The following is an 18563-nucleotide window of genomic DNA, read 5'->3' as shown; positions in this document are numbered from 1 at the left end:
CTTAAAAAAATAAAAAATAAAAAGGACCAATAACGTCCTCCAACGTTTCTGACTGAAGAGTTAAGTGGCGACTTGTGATTGGAGGAGAGCGGGTGGCGAGAGCCAATCACAACGTGGCAAGTCAGACAAGTTCCAGACGGAGGTGGTGGCGTTCGTGATTTCTGTGTGTTTAGTTTGTATGAAACCACCAGCCAAAGGCGCCCACGGCCACATTATCAGCAGTATTGATCCGGGACAGCGGACACTTCGATGACATTCATCGGCGCTAACTGCTGAGCTAACTAGTCCGCTGCTTCGGAGAAAAGAGGGGAGGCACGTCGTTGCTAACACAGCTGCATCATCAGTGGACAATGAGGAAGGTTGCGCTGCTGCTCATTGTTCTGCTCGGCGTTGCTTACTTTGCAACTGTCAGCAGGTGTGAAGATGGTGAGTCTTTGTTGTCTTTGTTTGTGTGTTTTCTGAGTGGAAAAAAGCAAGTTAAGTGAGCCATGTTGCTGCTGCATATGCTCTGCTGGTCCTGTTAGCATGCTGGCTAAAAGGACGGGACAGCTAATAACAACACAACTGCCAAAAACACACAAATATGCACCAACCTGCACCGTTACATTCATATTAGGCTCTTCCAACGTCATGTTTTACTTACACATGCGCGGTCATGTATTGTGATAGAAGGTGGATAAACCCAAGCTCCGGTATCTGACAGGATATGCACTCATGTTGTTAATTGGTACACCCGTTCAACTTTTTGGAAATGTAAATGCAGTGAAATATCGCGATATTTTGCGTGGCGATATTATATCGCTTGTGAAACACAAAGTATCGGGGTTTTTTGCATGTCATTTTTTTTAAACTGATGTTACAAGCATTCAACTTTTTGTGGATGAGTATAAAAACATCAATTGATGTTTCAGTCCACTAGATGGTGCCACTTGCTCACAGCTGTTGTCTAAGTATATCGCAATATCGAGATAATGAGATAAGATAATGTATTGTGACTTACATATCTAAATAATATCATATTGTGGTTTCTCTGGCGATTCCCACCCCTAGTAAATACCCGATCAGCCAATCACAGAGCAGCAAGGCTGAACAATTAAATTCGAAATCGCAATACGGTCGACTGCTATTTTCAAATTGCAGGAGCACAATATTTCCTAGAAATATCGTGTGAGAAAGAAAACATCCAGTGAGCAGCAGCCCTTGATAATGACAAAGGAAAATGGCTCGACTGGTTTGAGATGACAGTCAGGCACTAGTAACTCAAACAATCACTGAAGTATGCAAAAGGACATCCCTGAATGCACACCACACCACATCTACAGCAACAGATGATCACACTGGGTGTCACCCTGTTCAGCAAAGAACAAAAATACAGAAGGTTGGAAAAATGTTGTTTGGTCTCAGTCTTGATTTCTGTTGTGAGTAAGATGTAAACAACGTGAAAGAAATGAACCGTCCCCATATGAGTGGTTCAGGCTGGTAGTGTAACAGTGTAGGGTAAATATTCTTGTCTAACTTTGAGACCCTTATCATTGCTGACCTTGTCCATCGCTTTATGACCAGTGTTCCCATTTTCTGATGGCTATTGCAGCGCAACAATGCACCACGTCACAGAGCTGTAAACTTGTTGGGAACATGAGAACGAGTTAACTGCACTCGAATGCCCTCAATCCTGCAGCAACTCTGTGATTCTATCATATCCACATGGAGCAAAATCTCACCTTGTTGAATCTGTGCTGTGGTGAATTAAGGTAGTTATAAAGTCAAAAGTGGGTCCAACCCAATACTAGCAAGATATATCTAATAAAGTGGCGAGTGAGTGTGTGTTGCTATAGTATCCATAACTGCCGGTCAATAAAAAAGTAAAATGCGTGTAATTCTTCTAAGCAGTCTGTTGGTGGCATCCACACACCACCACAGCTTTACACACACTCACTGAAGTCAATTTGTCTTCTAGATGGTACAGAGGAGAGAGAGGAGGCTGAAGAGGACAGTGATGATGAAGAGGAGGAGGACGAAGATGACGACACAGAAGTGAAAGAAGAGAACGGGGTCCTGATTCTCAACGACAACAACTTCGAAACATTCATGGAGGGGAAGGACACAGTATTAGTGGAGTTTTATGCTCCGTGGTACGTTTGCCCTCTTTTGCATTTAATTCAGTACATTTGAGTCAAAAATAAATGGTATAAAGCAGCAGCAGCAGAGGAGGAGGAAAAGCATTTCCCGATACAAATTCTACAGCATGCCACTTTGTTTTCACATCTTCAACAAACCTTTGAATAATGATCTACTCTTGGTTTTTCCTTAGGTGTGGCCATTGCAAACAGTTTACTCCAGAGTATGAAAAGATTGCTCAGACTCTGAAGGAGAATGACCCTCCTATACCTGTGGCCAAAGTGGATGCAACAATAGCCAGCGACTTGGCGAGCCGGTTTGAAGTGTCGGGTTATCCCACCATCAAGATCCTTAAAAAGGGGGAGCCTGTGGACTATGACGGAGAAAGGACACAGAAGGGTATGAGCAGTATCATATTTTTTAACACTTTCAGCATCAATTTAAAAAGAGTAGAAAATAAATGTACTGGATTTGTTTGTTGCAGCTATTGTCGATCGGGTTAAAGAGGTGGCTCAACCAGACTGGAAGCCTCCTCCTGAGGCTACACTGGTGCTGACCAAAGACAACTTTGATGATATTGTGAACAATGCAGACATCATCCTGGTGGAGTTCTACGCCCCATGGTCAGTTATGTAACACAGATGGTTTAATTGCCACTGTAAAAGTTATAAAAATAACTGATAGTGATAAAAAAAAAAAGGCTCCTTGTAATTTGCTTGTTGTAATTGACCTCCAGGTGCGGACACTGTAAACGTTTGGCTCCGGAGTACGAGAAAGCGGCCAAGGAGCTGAGCCAGCGCTCTCCTCCCATCCCTCTGGCCAAGGTGGACGCCACAGTGGAGAACGAGCTCGCCACACGCTTTGGAGTCACGGGTTATCCCGACCTGAAGATGTTCAGGAAGGGCAAAGTGTTTGAATACAACGGACCCAGAGAGACGCATGGTAGGACACCGACTGTGTCACACACAGAGCTTGTGGATCTGCACATTCATTTTCTGCCTGCGCTTCAGCACAAATTCATGTCTTTCACTTCCTCTCCAGGCATCGTTGAATACATGGGTGAGCAGGCAGGGCCTCCCTCCAAACAGGTCCAGGCAGCAAAACAGGTGCAGGAGCTCATTAAAGACGGTGATGATGCCATCATTGTCGGCGTGTTCTCAAGTGAACAGGATGCAGGCTACGAGGTCTACACCGAGGCATGTAAGTCACTCCCGTTGTGTGGATTTAATGGAAACATTTGGTTTTGGCTATTCTTTGTGACAATGCAGCAAATGTAGGAAACCAAAATGTTTGCTAGAACTTGGCCTTATGATGTTTTTCTTCCTGTTGCTGGTCTTCTGACAGGTAATGCACTGAGGGATGACTTCACTTTCCGTCACTCCTTCAGCTCTGAGGTGACCAATCTACTAAAAGCGTCACCTGGTCAGATTGTCATTGTTCACCCTGAAAAGTTCCGCTCGAAGTACGAACCAGTGTCGCAAACATTTGCACTGAAGGTACTGTCATTTTTCCAGCTGGTTGGGTTTTTTAATCACACTTTACTTTACTTTACACTTTTGCTTTCAGTTTGATCGAATAATGGCAGTCACTGCGGCTTTGTCCTGGGTTAAAGTAAAGGTTTGTTTTGACTAACATTTCACAGGACTCTACATCAGTGTCAGAAGTGCAGGAGTTCTTCAAAAAGCATGTGATTCCCCTGGTGGGCCACAGGAAACCAAGCAATGATGCCAAGCGCTACACAAAACGACCCCTGGTGGTCGTGTACTATGGAGTTGACTTCAGCTTCGACTACAGGAAAGGTGAGAGTTTTTTTTTTAAAGGCTTTTTTTTACCTAATCTTTTTTATCTTAACTCGGCAGATTTAATTTATAAAGCTCTTTATTTCAATCCTAATCAATTTTAGCTACTCAGTTCTGGAGGTCCAAGGTCCTTGAGGTGGCCAAAGACTTTCCAGAGTACACGTTCGCCATCGCCGATGAGGAAGACTTCGCAGAGGAGCTGAAGAGCCTGGGCCTGAGCGACAGTGGAGAGGAAGTCAACGTGGGAATTCTAGCAGATGGAGGCAAAAAGTTCGCTATGGAACCAGAAGAGTTTGACTCTGACGTGCTGCAAGACTTTGTAATGGCATTTAAGAAAGGTGAGCGTTGCGTATTATCGTTAAGATGGGATCATGTATAACTTTTTACAAAATGTGATCGCTTGATTACTCCTAGAGAGGTTGAAAGAATCAAAATTACTCACATTTCATGATCTCTTCCTAATGATTTGTGTGTTAACTACTTCTGCCTCTTTTTCCACAGGAAAGCTCCAACCTATCATCAAGTCCCAGCCGGTGCCAAAGAACAACAAAGGGCCAGTGAAGGTTGTGGTTGGGAAAACCTTTGACGAGATCGTCATGGATACCCAGAACGATGTCCTGATTGAGTTTTATGCTCCCTGGTGCGGCCACTGTAAGAAACTGGAGCCCGACTTTTTAGCTCTGGGCAAAAAGTACAAAGGAGAGAAGAACATTGTGATCGCCAAGATGGACTCCACAGCCAACGACGTGCCAAACGAGAACTACAAAGTGGAAGGCTTCCCCACGATATACTTGGCACCAAGTAACGGCAAGCAGAGCCCCATCAAATTTGAAGGTGGAGACAGAACAGTGGAAGGGTTCAGTAAGTTTTTGGAGAAACATGCCACAACACTGTCACAGAGGAGAGATGAACTTTGAAACACGGTCCTAACCAGTAGCTGAGAACTCCTCATACCGTGCACAGGCAGAGACTTGGGGGGGAACCAGAGGGAGGTGAAATCAAACGGTGTTACTGAGTTGCTGTGATGATTACTATGTTCAATCATCATTTTAGTTTCTGTTCATTCCAAGAGATTTCTTCTGTTTCTAAAAGCATGTAAGCACTGTTGAAGATCGAACCCTTTTTAAATAAAACTCAAAATGATGGTGGCTCTGTGCACCAACACTTAACTGTGACTCTGTTTTACTGGAACTGAATTCAGGTCAGGTCAGACAATGTTAGTAGCATAGTATACACTTGAAAGCAAGTGTTTTTAGAAATTCTAAAAGTTTAATTTCATTTTGAACATTAGTATTACATATGTCTTCATTTAGTTGAGGATTTCCTTGTCAGTACTTGGTCTTTCTCATTACTTTTAAAAACTCTCTAGTCAGTCATAAATCAAAGAATCACCTAACATGACTGTGACACAAGAGAAACAACATTGCAGGGGAGAAAGGCACCTGAAATGGATCTAAAAACTAAACCTGACAAATTTGGCCATGTGATACTACCTCAAGTAGTACTCCCTCAAGTACAGATAATCAGGACATCATTGCATGCTTCATATAAAGGGCAGGAAAGCTTTGATTGCACATTTTTTGACTTGCTGTCTAAACAAGACATCCAAGTTTTTTCACTGACGGGATACGGGCTCAAATGCACTTAAAGGTGAAGGCACTGAAAGTTAGTTTTTCGCATCGCTACGAAAACTCCTGTGTGAAGCGCAGATGGAACTCGCGGATCCTCTGCAGCACAATCTTCAGCTTCTCGGTGGGTGGCAAGATGGTCATCCTGGGCAGATTAGGATGGGCAGATTAAAGGCAAAACAAGTGTTAGAGGTGTGGTTCAATCAGAAGCAATGCCACATTTTCGGGATTAAAAATGCCCGAGTCGCTGTACTAACCTGAAGTGGAATGTTCCCTCTCTCTGCCCGAAGCCACTACCTGGTACCAGACAGATGCCCTCCTCATTCAGGAGCCTCATACAGTAGTACATGTCTGGGATTTGACCCAACTCCTACAAACACACATTTGTACTCATGTAAGTAGTTATCTTCTCTGGAGGTGTATTCGTGTGATGCAGGACATATGGAAAAACACACCTTGGCCTTGTCGATGGCCTTCTGTGGTATAGTGATGCGGGGGAAAGTGTACATGGCCCCCTGGACTGGATTACACGTGATGCCAGGTACTGTGTTGAAGGTCTGTTCCGTTAACCTGGCCTTCTCTGCCAAAGCTGCCAACACTTCCGTCTTTTCCTGGACAGAAAGTCAAAAACCACGTGAACTCAACTGAAATCGACGCACTCTGGAGCATTTGTCAAGATCAAGATCAACTTAATTTTTTTTCCCAGACCTTCATGAATGTGGCATGGGAGGGCTCATCAGGCTGCGGTGGGTTGACCACCAAGTCCAGGAGAGCCTGCCCGGGGACGGGGGGACAGAGACGCACCGACACCAGTTTAAGGAGTTGAGCCTTCACCATGGGGTCCAAGTTAATCACCTCCATGTAACCTCCACGGAATCCACACCTAATAAAAGTGGAGCAAGACACCAAATACCAGACTTTATATTTAAAAAAAAAAGCAGCAGTTAGCCATCAGCCTACTTGATTTATAACATAGGTAACAAAATCCCTGAGGAATGAATGGTCTCAATTGCTAGTTTAGGGTCTTCTGTAATAGATAATGATGTAATTTTAATATTATGTTCCCCTTCTAGGAAAATAGAGGATAAATCGCGGCACATATAAGAGGACACCAGTGTGATTGACATACTGACATGGAGCCGGTCCAATCACACATCTTGCGGCTGCACAACAGTTGGTTTATTCAGTCCACGCTAAATATAGAATGCTCCAGTAGTATAGTGTGACCATAGCATTGGTCGTGCTCACGCAACATGTGCACATGTACTCTCAGAGGAACCACTTTTCTTCACCAAACACAAGCTCATGTAGACGTGTGACTAACTGGAATAAGTCGTCATTCCAGTGGTTAATGACCTTCAGATCAGTGTTGACGTGTGACAGAGTATTGACTCGTCCGTGGGGGTAAACAAAACAGGGACCCTGCTCAAAGATGAAACATCTATAGCCTCACAAGTACGTGTAACTGGACTCACTCTCCCATGTAGCATTTGGAGGTGGAGTGGAAGGAGGCCAACTCCACCGTGCTAGAGTATTCTGGTCCCATCTCAAACAAAACCTTCTTGAAGGAGTGGAATTCACTGCCCTCTGAGTACACGTTACCCTGGTAAACCTGAAATGAAGACACAGCACAATGTACAGTATTTACAAAATGTATAGTATGTGCACATTGCAAGTGATGCAGTGCATCACATATATATATATATACAGTATATACACATATATATATACATTTCATATGTGTATATATATATATATACAGTATATACACATATATATATACATTTCATATGTGTATGTATATATATATATATATATATGTGTGTATATATATATACATACACATTTCATGTGTATGTATATATATGTGTGTATATATATGTATACACATATACATATATCTATACATATATACATACACATATATACATATATACACATATGTACATATACACATATATACATACATATACACATATATACATACATATATACACATGTACACACATATATATTATATATTATATATAAATCAAAACACATATACAACATACAAAACCAAGCACATTATAGTTTTCAGCAGTAGACCATGATCCTATATGGATTAATGCTAACACCTGCAGGCTATACAGAGGCCACAGTTTGTGGCTCCTCCCCTTTAAACATGTCTCCCCTATCATGTTCCAACACAGATGAAATATTTCCTTGTGGTTTTTTTTTGTCTGTATGAGCTCAATTAAAGTGGTTGCATTATAACGAGAGGCATTTCTGTGTTTTGTATATGATTCATCATACAGTCATTCTGGCGATCATGTGGAGCCTGAATACATATTTACATACAATACATATCTTAAAGACTCTTGATGTCTTCCGTGTGTGTAAATTTGACTTGGAAAAATAACAGAATGACATTAGTACTTACTTCATCAGCCAGGAGGAAGAGGTGCTCCTCTTTGGCAAACCGTATCACGTCTTCAATGCACTGCCTCGTCTGCACCTGACCTGTTGGACAGGAAAACCAGAGAGAAATCAATCATTGACAACTCATCAAGCAGGTTTTCCCTAAAATAACAAAGTCCTGACGTGTGTAAACCTGCCTCAGGTGCTTTGCACAGTGAGGTTAGAGGAGTTAGACTGAGGCTTTCATCATACGACAACCGTATGTTTTCATTTGAAAGTGGCATTTTCATATAAACACATGCCATGTGGATGACAGGCTTATCTTGAGCAATAAGTATGCATCTTTCAATTGAAGTTAGAGTAATGTGTGGTGTATGTAGTCTGATATTCTGCATAAAGGAGCATCCAGCCAGTGCTTGTATCTAGTTTCTGTAGCACAAAGCTACAGAAAGGTCCATCACATTCCCTTCAAGCTGATGGAGTTTTCATGTCTTTGGTATGATGTGGTTTGAACCACCAACCTCCCAATTTAGAGGCAGCCACTCTAGCCACTAGGCCATCTGGGTGGTCATGTTTTGGTTATAACATGTGGTAAATTATGCAGAGTGTCATCTCTCTCATTCCTTGGAGGATTGTTTTAATTGCTATCATAAAAGGGAAGTAAAACAAAAGCGAAAACACTTGGCGCCACTTTAGACCCAAGTGCAAACCAGGGCCTCATACTTTCACACGGTTAAACTTCTAACACAGAACATACCCGTAGGGTTTCCCGGGTTAATGATGCAGAGGACGCGGGGGCTGCAGTTCTGCCTGGCTGCACTGATGGCTCTCCTGAGTTCTGCAATGTCCAACGCCCAACAGTTGTCCTCATTCAGGTAATAATTGATCTGCACCCCGCCCAGGTCAGCCAGGGCAGCCGAGTACAGAGGATACTGGGGGATGGGGATCATCACTCCGGTGCGATCATGGCCCTCGCCGGACATCAGCAGCTTCAGCATGGTCTTTAAGTGGAAATGAGGGGGAAGGAAAAGGAGGGAGACAAGAGCAAGAATAGAAAAGAGAGTCATAGGCCTGACACACAGGTGCAACAGCTGCTCCAGAAGCAAATATACTCAAGACAGTGGGGCAAACAAACACACCTAGCTATATTTGCACACAAAAAAAACTCTATGATGTGACTGTAAGCTCCAGTAGATAGGTGTAATCTAATGGTCAGTCAGTAGTCTGATAATGTTATGTCAGTTTGAGAGTGACAAAGGTCGGAGGGTAGAATGAAGTGTAGAATGAAGTGTGGGTAGACGTGCAAAGTGCAAAGAGTATAAAATTAACAGAAGCTGAATTAAGATCTGTTATAATTGCCCAAATAAGTCATCTATGCTGGGACAAACACGTCAACTGTGTGAAACAGGTTTTGAATCTCCGGCTTTTATGATAATGAGACAATACCACGATGGCATCACTGGCCCCAGTGGAGAGGAAGATGTTGTCAGGGCTGGACGGGGTTCCACCATCTCTCCTCTCTATGTAGCGCGCCACATCCTGACGGATGCACTCAATCCCCTGGCTAGAACTGTACGCTCCTGGAACACATGGAAGTGAACTTTGTCTCAGACAAACACAGTCGGTTGGTCAATTAGGCAGCAGACAGAGTCGGACTGTCCAAATGAATGATTAATGACAAAGCACAAACGGAGTGGTTGGTGGAATGAAGGGGAGTTGTCTGACCTATACTGTGGCCGCCACACGCACTGAGAATACGCTGCGCTCTTTGCTTTACGTCCACTGGAAACCCGCTGTCCTCCATGAGCTTAGGGTAAGAACATAAAGCCAAGACCTGTGGGGGGAAAAAAAATCACCCCACATTAAAAAAGCACTTGGGAATGTACAAATAAATGATTTTCAGTGTTCTTAAAGACAAACATTATTGTATTTTGCAAGTATACAGTATATATACATATATATACACACATATATATATATATATATATATACACACATATATACATATATGTATATATATATATATATATATATATGTATATGTATAGTGTGAAAATATTGTATGTATAGTACCTGAAGGCTGATCAGTGTACGGAAAAAGCAACAGCATAGCAAATCCAGTTTAACATATAATTAAGTGCTACCTATGTAAGCACTCATGTGGCCTAAGGTGACAATGCAGTGAACCTACCTGTCTGAAAAATGTGAGAGGTTTCTGACCCATCGCCTGAGCATCGCCAATGTTCGCCTTGAGAACTTCTGTGAATGGTTTCTTGACTCCCTGAAAAAGTGAAATGCAGATTTTTTTATCTCTTTAAGGCTCTGACAATATCATACAGTACATACTACAAATCCTTACACATAAAAAGGACATACTTTTCCATAAAGAGTGTTTTGGGACAAAAATTGGACGCTCAAGTTGGACGCTGTGATTAAATCTCGAATGGTTGCCATGATAAAGACGCTTTGTTCCATCCATGCACTTCTGCGGCGAGGAAATAAATCCCTTCAGACAATGTGTAAATCAAATCAAAACCCCTTGTGTTCACCCCCCGTAAAGACGGGGCCTCCGCATGCGTCTTCTCTCATTAGCATGCTTTTGTTTAACAAAGGCGCTGGTCGGAGTTTGTGTCTGCTGGTCTGAGCCAGGATGACGCTGCTGCTGCTGATGGGGGGACACAAAGAAGCACAAACCCCTCACTGTTTGCGACCAGGGCACGACTTAGAAACGCTGGCATAATTAATCAGTTGGCGTGATGCGCTCGGACTGTTCCATAATATTCCACATCTGTCGTCCAGCTGAACCAGCTCTGCTCGTTCTCAGTACCACTCACTATTCCTTTCTATTGAATCAGCATTGTCCTCTGTCCTCATCTCTTTGACCAAATTGGATACTGCAAGCTCTGGTGTGGTGGTCTGTTTGCACGCTGCATCTCTTTATCTCTTTATCAAATGAGGACGTGTCCCAAACTAAGCAACAAGGTATAAAATCAAATAGATACTGTGCTGTTTTCCATATCCCCATTTTTATACTTTGTCAAAATAACCAACATTTTGGATAAAACACAAACATCTGGCATCTCTGAGTTCCTTCACAAAGCAGATTGGGAAAAGGAAGGCAGTTTAAGACGAGTTGATATATTATCCACGCCCAAATCTCCACCCATGGTCCGACTGCTTCTCTTAATCTAGAGCACAGAAGAAGTGTTGGTTCAGTCGTAAACAGTCGTAAAGTGGCAGAAAAGAAATTGCCTGGAATCTGTATTGTCCTGCCAGATTGTTGCGATTCCTGTGGCTCTCATCTTCACAATGTTGCCAGAAGTAGTTGGGAAAACCATGTCAGGATTTGTGCGACTGGGGAATAGATAAACTGCAAGAAGCGACGCTACTGTTGATACTAAATGAATATGAATAGTAGTAATACATTACGTATTACTAGACAGGCAACGACTAGATCACAAATGCAGCTCTATACGTCGTTCAGTAGAGGTTTGGAACATAATATCTAACCTATCATTTCTGTGGTGCTCGAATAGAGACTTTTGAGGCAAATTTTGTGAGCGATAAGTCGTACACGAGCATGTTGTGAATTGAATGTAAGTGGATGTGGCACGTTTCCGCTTTAGTTCCCGTCCCTGCCTGCTCTCCAGCAACAAAGAGGCCGCTGTTCTCTGGGAGAGAGGGGAAAAAGAAAACAGGCCAGTCGGCTCTCTACAGTCCAAGTTCTGCTGCTCACTCAGCACCAGGCACTGATTACACAGTCCGGACCAGTGAAGCTGGCCAACAGGCCCTGTGGGTCAACAGCCTGGATAAAGCCTGTCCTGTCGACCATCCTGAATTCACATTTCACTCAGTGTTATGATGTGATCTGAAACTGTCATCCCCTCTCAAGAGCATTCGGGCAGGCCAAAATAATTGGGACTGCACTAACTCAATCTCTGAACTGACAGAAAGTGGAAATAACCACTGCTGCTCTGCTCATGTGATTGATCTACTTCAATATTACTTCTAACAAGATGCCAATGGAGAAGAATCTCGATGTCAGATGATATTTTTAAATGTAAGAAATGTATTATATAAAGCCATAAAATTACCACAATGTGTCATTAGAGATGAAGGAAATGTGTAGGGCTGAAACAAATATGCGATTATTAATCGATCGTCAACTATTTTTGATGTTTGAATCAGTTTGAGTGCTTTTTAGTGAATATTTCTTGATTCTTCAGCTTCTTAAATGTGAATATTTTCTGGTTTCTTTGCTCTACATCAGTGGTACCACCTAAGAAAAATACTGAGCACTCGAAGTAGCACCATTATCGCACAATGTTAAAATATAGTGTTGTAAAGTAAAATAATTTAGACAAATCAGATTGAGATGGAGCAAGAGATTTTTGTTGTTTGTTGAATTTTCTACACACTCCGGTCAAAATTCCTCTGACCACATACCCTGGTATATACAGTAGAACAGTATTTCTGATTTTCCTCTAAGTACCACCAGAGGAAGCTTGTGTACCACTGATTGTACATGTAGCGCAGTTTGATCACAAAGAAATCATCAAAACCATGACATTTGAGAGCATCATCATCTCCAACATCATCTGACATTTTATGGAACCAAACGGTGAATCGGTTATGGAAATAATCGTTCCACTGCAGCCGTCGCAATGTAACAAATTGAAATGCTGCCCTCGCTGATAACAACGGTGCAGCCAGTATCCACACTATTTTTTATTTTATTTGCCAGGCCACAACCACCCGATAACGCAGCTCCCAGCACTTTAACACCAGAAATGCTGAAAGTTAGTGAACCTAAAAAGCCTTCTTTAAAAGTGTTTCGTCCAGAGGAGAAGCAAACAAGTGTCAATAAGTGTAATATATACTGTATACATGGATGTCAGCATATGACAAGTCTCCAGTGCTGTTGCTGGCATGCAAATATTAACCAAAACTGTGGAACGTTTTTAAAATTAACCCAGACGGTGAAATGTTTACGTCTGTTTGTGTGCATGAACACGGTGTAAGCCCAGGTTTTAAAAGTAGTAGTGTTTCCAAAAAAGCTGAAATGGCCTTGCAGAAGCAAATTCATTGCTTTCTACTACCACAGACAATGCAGACTTTAACCAGCAACTAAGATCTGAGCCAAAAGTAGCTGTGTGCTTTGCAGTTATCGTCAAGCCTGGGGTAAGGATTTATAAAAGGGAGATTGCCACACCAACACACACATGTACACACGAAACTTGCATAAAATCTGCTGAGCCCTCAACTCATGTGTTCCATTCCAACTTCGGCCTTGGGCGAAACCTCCTGGCGTGTTTTAGAAAAAGAAAGAAATTAACTCTTCCTGTTTTTTTGTTTGACTCTCATTTGCATGAATTGGTGAAACAAAATAGAAACTTGAAGTTCCCTGACAGCACATGAGCAACATTACACTCAACACAAGCAAGCTGATGTTTGTATCTACAATTAGAGCATCTGCTCTGGACTTTGGATGTGACTCATCTGACATAAACCTTTATAATTGCTGGACAAAAAGTTAATAGCAACACAGACTCAAGCACTGCTGTAATATAACTGAACATACAAATACTTTGTTTACCGCTCTGTACTTCACTTTACTTATTTATATTTCTAGCAACACTTACTTTTAATCTTTGTTCCTCGTTACTACCAAATAAAATCAGAAGAAGAAGAGTTGGTAAGTGTCTGTGTTTATATACTGTAGAGCTTTTCTAGTCTCGATGAGCTGCATTAGACAACAATTAAACAGGTTAAGTGTCTTACTCATGGACACGCCCTTCTAGTTAAACGCACCCTACCACTAAACTACTAAGGCTCAATCCTAGCTCATCACTTTCTTAATACTTGTACTTCTAAAATGTAAGTACATTTCATATCAGACACTTAAGTTCAGTAAATGTTATATGCTTTAAGACTTTTACTTAAGTAATATTACATAAAAAAGTGACTTCAACTTCTACCAAAGTCATTTTCTGGTGAGATACGTGAACTTTTAAGTAAATATCCCTTTAAGGTACTTTATTCAAGAGTGGATTTATGTTAGTTACTTGTTCCTTGGTTTGTTTTGGGCTTTCCTTTTTATTTGAGGGGAGGGTCGACTGGTGGGCCACCAGGAACTCGCGCATATTTGCCAAAATGGGGTGGAGGGCTGGCTTGTTCATAACGTTCCTTGAACAGAAAGGCCTCAGACAGTGTTGTGGTCCTAACAGCTGCACTGAGCTCTTCCAATGAAAGCTCTCCCCGCAGGGGGAGTGAGATGGGCAAAGTCACAGAGAGACAAAACAGCACCCTCTCATCTTATGTAATAACCTCCACAATAAACACATCATCCACTCTCACAATGCCGTGGCCCTCATCCAGCGAGAGAGGAGTTAAATATACTCAAAGCTGCCAAGAACCTGTGGAACCCTCCATAACTGCGGGGGGTTGCATTACAGCTTTTAAAAGACTCCCTGTTCCATGGAGGCATCTCATTTGTGAAGACAAGCAGATCGATATGAACACAGCAGAATAGTACCATGAGTAACCAGGACAGGCATGAAAGGACTTTTAAAAGCATGTCCGGTGTGTCCTCCCTCCTCCCACCTTCAGGCAGACAGCAGAGACTGGCCAAAACAACCACAGCCCTTCATCATGACTATCCACTGATTTCCTGTGTCAAAGAACCAGAGTTAAGAAGCTACTTTTTTCTGTGTGTGTGTGTGTGTGTGTGTGTGTGTGTGTGTGTGTGTGTCTGTGCATGCTTTTCTTTTTAAATCATTTGAAGCTTCTGAGCTTTTTTTGGAAATGGTATTTTAAAGGGAGACATGGTTGGAAAATAACTTTTTTTCCAATATTAACCAATGTTGAAAAATACTTAAAGTAGTATTGCACAAGTTCATTCAAACTGTGTTTGGCAATTTGAACAATTTAAACAACGGCTGTTTCAAGTTACACGGCTGGACAAAACTTAACATTCACAAGACACACAGACGAGTTCTATTTTATGAAATGACTTGTGAAGGGATATCATTTTCTTAAGTTTGTGTTGCCAAACCAGCAGGGATCTGTGTTGTGGTTGAAGTCAAACTCCAGCTGTTGAAGTGAGTCAACAGCTGTGCAGTTAGTTTCCCCTTTCATTCTAACACACAAGGTTTCACTTTAACAACTGCTATTAACGTTTACAATTCAGCCAAACTGAGCCTGTCGTTTTTAGCCTGAAGCTGGACGTTGTATTTAAATTATTCAGGTCCCCAGACTGACTGTAAGACACTGTAAATTAGGAATAACTGTCACCACCATGTAACATAACAACATAAACAGAAAGCACGTTTTCATGAACACACTCGTCTTTACCTCTCTCAGCTCCTTCTCTATCTCCACGGCCCGCAGGAAAATGGGGCCCCGCACCGCGTACTCGACCAGCTTGACGTTGGGGTTCATGGTGTCCAGGGTAAGGACCTTCCCCCGGTGCGGCACCCCGTTCTCCTGCTGCTGCTGGGACATTTCTACTGAGCAGATGGGATCTGAGGAGAAAAGAGGAGCAGTGAGAGCATGTGGAGGAGCAGCAGTTAAAGTGTCCTGTGATGACTCCTCTCTCTCTCTTTCTCCCAGTTACCAGTGTTTGAGCTTCTCCTGCTGCTTCTTCTCCTTCTTCTCTCCGAGTTGAGCTCACACTGACAGTTGAGTGTCTCCGCGGTCACATTCCCACTCCGTCGCCACGCCTCGCTCCTGTCAGGTCGTGGTTGGTAGTTCAACTCGTTTTCCCCTCCTCACTTTACTTAACTTCGCCTCTGCCTCGGTGTGCCAAATGACGCCTTTAAGTGCCGTCGGAAAATAAAGCTTTTTTTTTTCTTCTTCCAAGGGCCCCCTTTTAGCGTGTTAAAGTAAATGGCAGTGAGGTGAAGTTAAAATAGCTATAAACAAAACAATAAATAAAGTGTTTTTAAACAGGTGACCCTTATGTCAGGGATTGTATGAGGTATTAACACATTATAAACACTGACTTGGCTGAAACAAACTAATACCTGAACCAACACTGTCACTGACATCATGGCCGCCATCAAATGCTAGCATGCACCACTTAAAATCTGCTCACGTTATTGTCTTACAATATATGTACAAAATAAGTCAGCCTTTCCCTACAGGAAACTGAATTTTGTAAAAGAAAATCTGTGTTTTTAATCCGCAGGCACATAGGAGAGCTGCTGGTCTACTTAGTCAGTTTGTGACTTAATTAGGACTTGTAAATTAGCTAAATCTGAATTAACAGATTCCAAAATCCCAAAGTCTCCAGATAACACATTTAGACTTACTGATGGTAGGAGCAATACATTGAGAACTCCTGTGAGCTGTGGTGTTAAAAATGCCTTTGAGAGTGGTTAACAAACTTCAGTGGTGTTGTATATCATGTTATCAGTAAATAGGACTGTCTGGATCCTAGATTAATTCACAGGAACAGTGGTGCACTCAGGGGTCATGCTCAGTGATAATGTGTTAATTCCTCAAACAACCACACTGGAAAAAAAAAATTAACTACCTGCAACCACTGGATACCTGTACTAAATGCAAGGTACCCAAACCTAGTTAATATCAAATAGTTGATGACTGAAGTTACCAGTAATCAGTATAAACAAACTACTGTCACTTTATTATTATTATCATTATTATTATTATTACTACCACGCTGTTTATTGTCTGCCACCTTATTCTCAACATGAGGGTCACAAGGAGCTGGCCTTCTTGCTGTGAGGCAACAGTGCAAGCCACTAGCCCCCTTGTGACCCACTTAAGATGTTACATTTTGTTCATTTCAGATGTATATATATTTTCGTTCAACTCATCACATCTTCAAAGGAATGGGTGATTCCCTGCAACAAGATCAACTTCACCACCTCAGATTAACATTTTCAATCTCTTCCTTGCAGAGTTGTTCTGAGAAGTTTTCTGAACTACTCCTGTGAGAAAAATGTCTTTCCTCACAGGAGTAGTTCAGAAAACTACTCTAGCTGTTAATAGCTTTCTGAGAGCATGTTTGTGAAAATGGCACAATCACAAGGTTTTGGATTAAACACAACACGGTGCATTGACGGCGTGTGTAGAATGATGTCACCCCAACCTCTGCCGCCATGAGGAATGCGGAACTTGCATCAGAAAAGCTGCCAATTAAGTTAAATATGCAGAAAGACTATAAATAATAAAGACAGATTATGGAAAAAAGTAATCTGTTATTAAAGATAGATTTTTTTGTGTGCTTTTTGTTTGGGGAAGTACAAACAATATTGTTTGTGAGGAGATGAGAGGAAAAACAGACTTCCTGGACAAGGCTTAGGATTGACATTTGATACCCTGAACTAAAACAGTACATACACCCAAGTGACTTGTGCGTCATGCAGTACGGGTTTTGATAGCATTACACAACAATGTATTGCTCCACTAAGTCAAAACATTATTTAAAATTACAGCTCAGCAACACAAAATCGTTTACCTTTACACACACCCCAAGCACAACTGCTGCCAAAGCCACGCCACGTGTATCATATCTTGGCAGGTGCTATTTGTCTTGGCATGCGCGTGTCACTCTCGTGGGTGCATCTTGAAAGGAAAACCATAAGTAAACAAAACAAACAAAAAAGACATACCATGTCGAAACACCCTGAAACAAGGGCTCGTGCTGCGTTTCAACTGTTGTAATGAACTGTATGTGCTGAGCAGTTTATGTGTGGATCACATGGTGCACTGGCATACGTCGCATGCTCGACTGTGACATTCAAGATGTGCAGACATTGAGTGAGTGTATGACGCAAGAGGAAGAGAGAAGGTCTGTCCACAAGCTCATATTACCACAAGTGTAAAGATGTCTTTCACACCGTCAGTGAATAAAAGGAGTTACAGTCTGATAAATACCTTATCTACTTCTCTCGCCAATGACATTCTTTCCATCCTGAAACACAAATACCACCTTATTCTTATGTTCCATGACACCTTGCATGAATAAGGGCCGTGACTTCCGTGTCAATTTAACACACATTCTGATTAGGACAAGATACAATTGGGATTTATGTTAAATAAATAGTTCATTTGACTCTTTTACTCTTATTTGAACACTGCTTTAACATGTATAAATATCACATTAGAACAATGCGATGCAACAGTGTCTGTGTTTGCCAAATAATAATAAATGGAAGGAATTAAATGAACTAGCGATGTACCATGTTGGACTTTTTGCCGATATCCGATATGCAGATATATCTGGAGTACTTATAGACTAATAACGGATACCGATGTATACGTCTTTGTTGTGCAAAATAAATAAGCATCAAAAAAAGGAATAGCTGTAGGGGGTGCTAGCACGGAGGTCAATGAAGTAGCAGCTTTTTCAACCCATTATTTTCCTCGTATCATATCCGCTGATCTTGGCGTTTGCCGATATCCGATAACACATTATCAGCTGATATTGTCGCACTGATAATATCATGCATTACTCAAATTAACTTGGTCTACACACCGCGATGCACAATCTAAAAAGCTAAATCTCTTATTTATTTAAAGAGCCAAAGAGAGAGCCTTGGTTATCCCACATCACCAAGCCTGGATTCTAGTTTTAACATTGCTTCCGCTG

At 41.9% G+C, this 18563-nt stretch overlaps 2 protein-coding genes across 3 annotated transcripts; one reads left to right on the top strand and one right to left on the bottom strand.

Moving 5' to 3' along the window:
* The first annotated feature begins 118 nt into the window (after nt 1–118).
* On the top strand, nt 119–5086 carry pdia4 (protein disulfide isomerase family A, member 4). Its single transcript, XM_058624267.1, has 10 exons — nt 119–426; nt 1958–2132; nt 2312–2517; nt 2603–2741; nt 2855–3060; nt 3160–3318; nt 3463–3614; nt 3761–3917; nt 4022–4255; nt 4419–5086. The coding sequence occupies exons 1-10, from the start codon at nt 351–353 to the stop codon at nt 4832–4834; spliced, it is 1920 nt and encodes a 639-aa protein (XP_058480250.1). The 5' UTR covers nt 119–350; the 3' UTR covers nt 4835–5086.
* Nucleotides 5087–5164: 78 nt separating this feature from the next.
* Nucleotides 5165–17603, bottom strand: si:ch211-217a12.1 (alanine aminotransferase 2-like). Of its 2 annotated transcripts, none has more exons than XM_058624322.1 (12): nt 17584–17603; nt 15299–15468; nt 10137–10226; nt 9671–9779; nt 9392–9525; nt 8703–8946; nt 7968–8047; nt 7021–7157; nt 6254–6428; nt 6001–6156; nt 5803–5915; nt 5165–5690 (listed from the first exon to the last, which is right to left on the bottom strand). In XM_058624322.1, the coding sequence occupies exons 2-12, from the start codon at nt 15446–15448 to the stop codon at nt 5600–5602; spliced, it is 1479 nt and encodes a 492-aa protein (XP_058480305.1). In that variant the 5' UTR covers nt 15449–15468; nt 17584–17603; the 3' UTR covers nt 5165–5599. The 2 variants fall into 2 exon arrangements, with proteins under 2 accessions (XP_058480305.1, XP_058480296.1); XM_058624313.1 differs by lacking the exon at nt 17584–17603 and adding an exon at nt 15561–16570.
* Between the last annotated feature and the right edge of the window lie 960 nt (nt 17604–18563).

The sequence above is a fragment of the Solea solea genome, chromosome 1 (genome assembly GCF_958295425.1).
Source record: "Solea solea chromosome 1, fSolSol10.1, whole genome shotgun sequence".
Taxonomy (NCBI): domain Eukaryota; kingdom Metazoa; phylum Chordata; class Actinopteri; order Pleuronectiformes; family Soleidae; genus Solea; species Solea solea.
The sequence above is the reverse complement of the archived record's forward strand: the minus strand, read 5'-3'. Positions and strand labels throughout refer to the sequence as shown.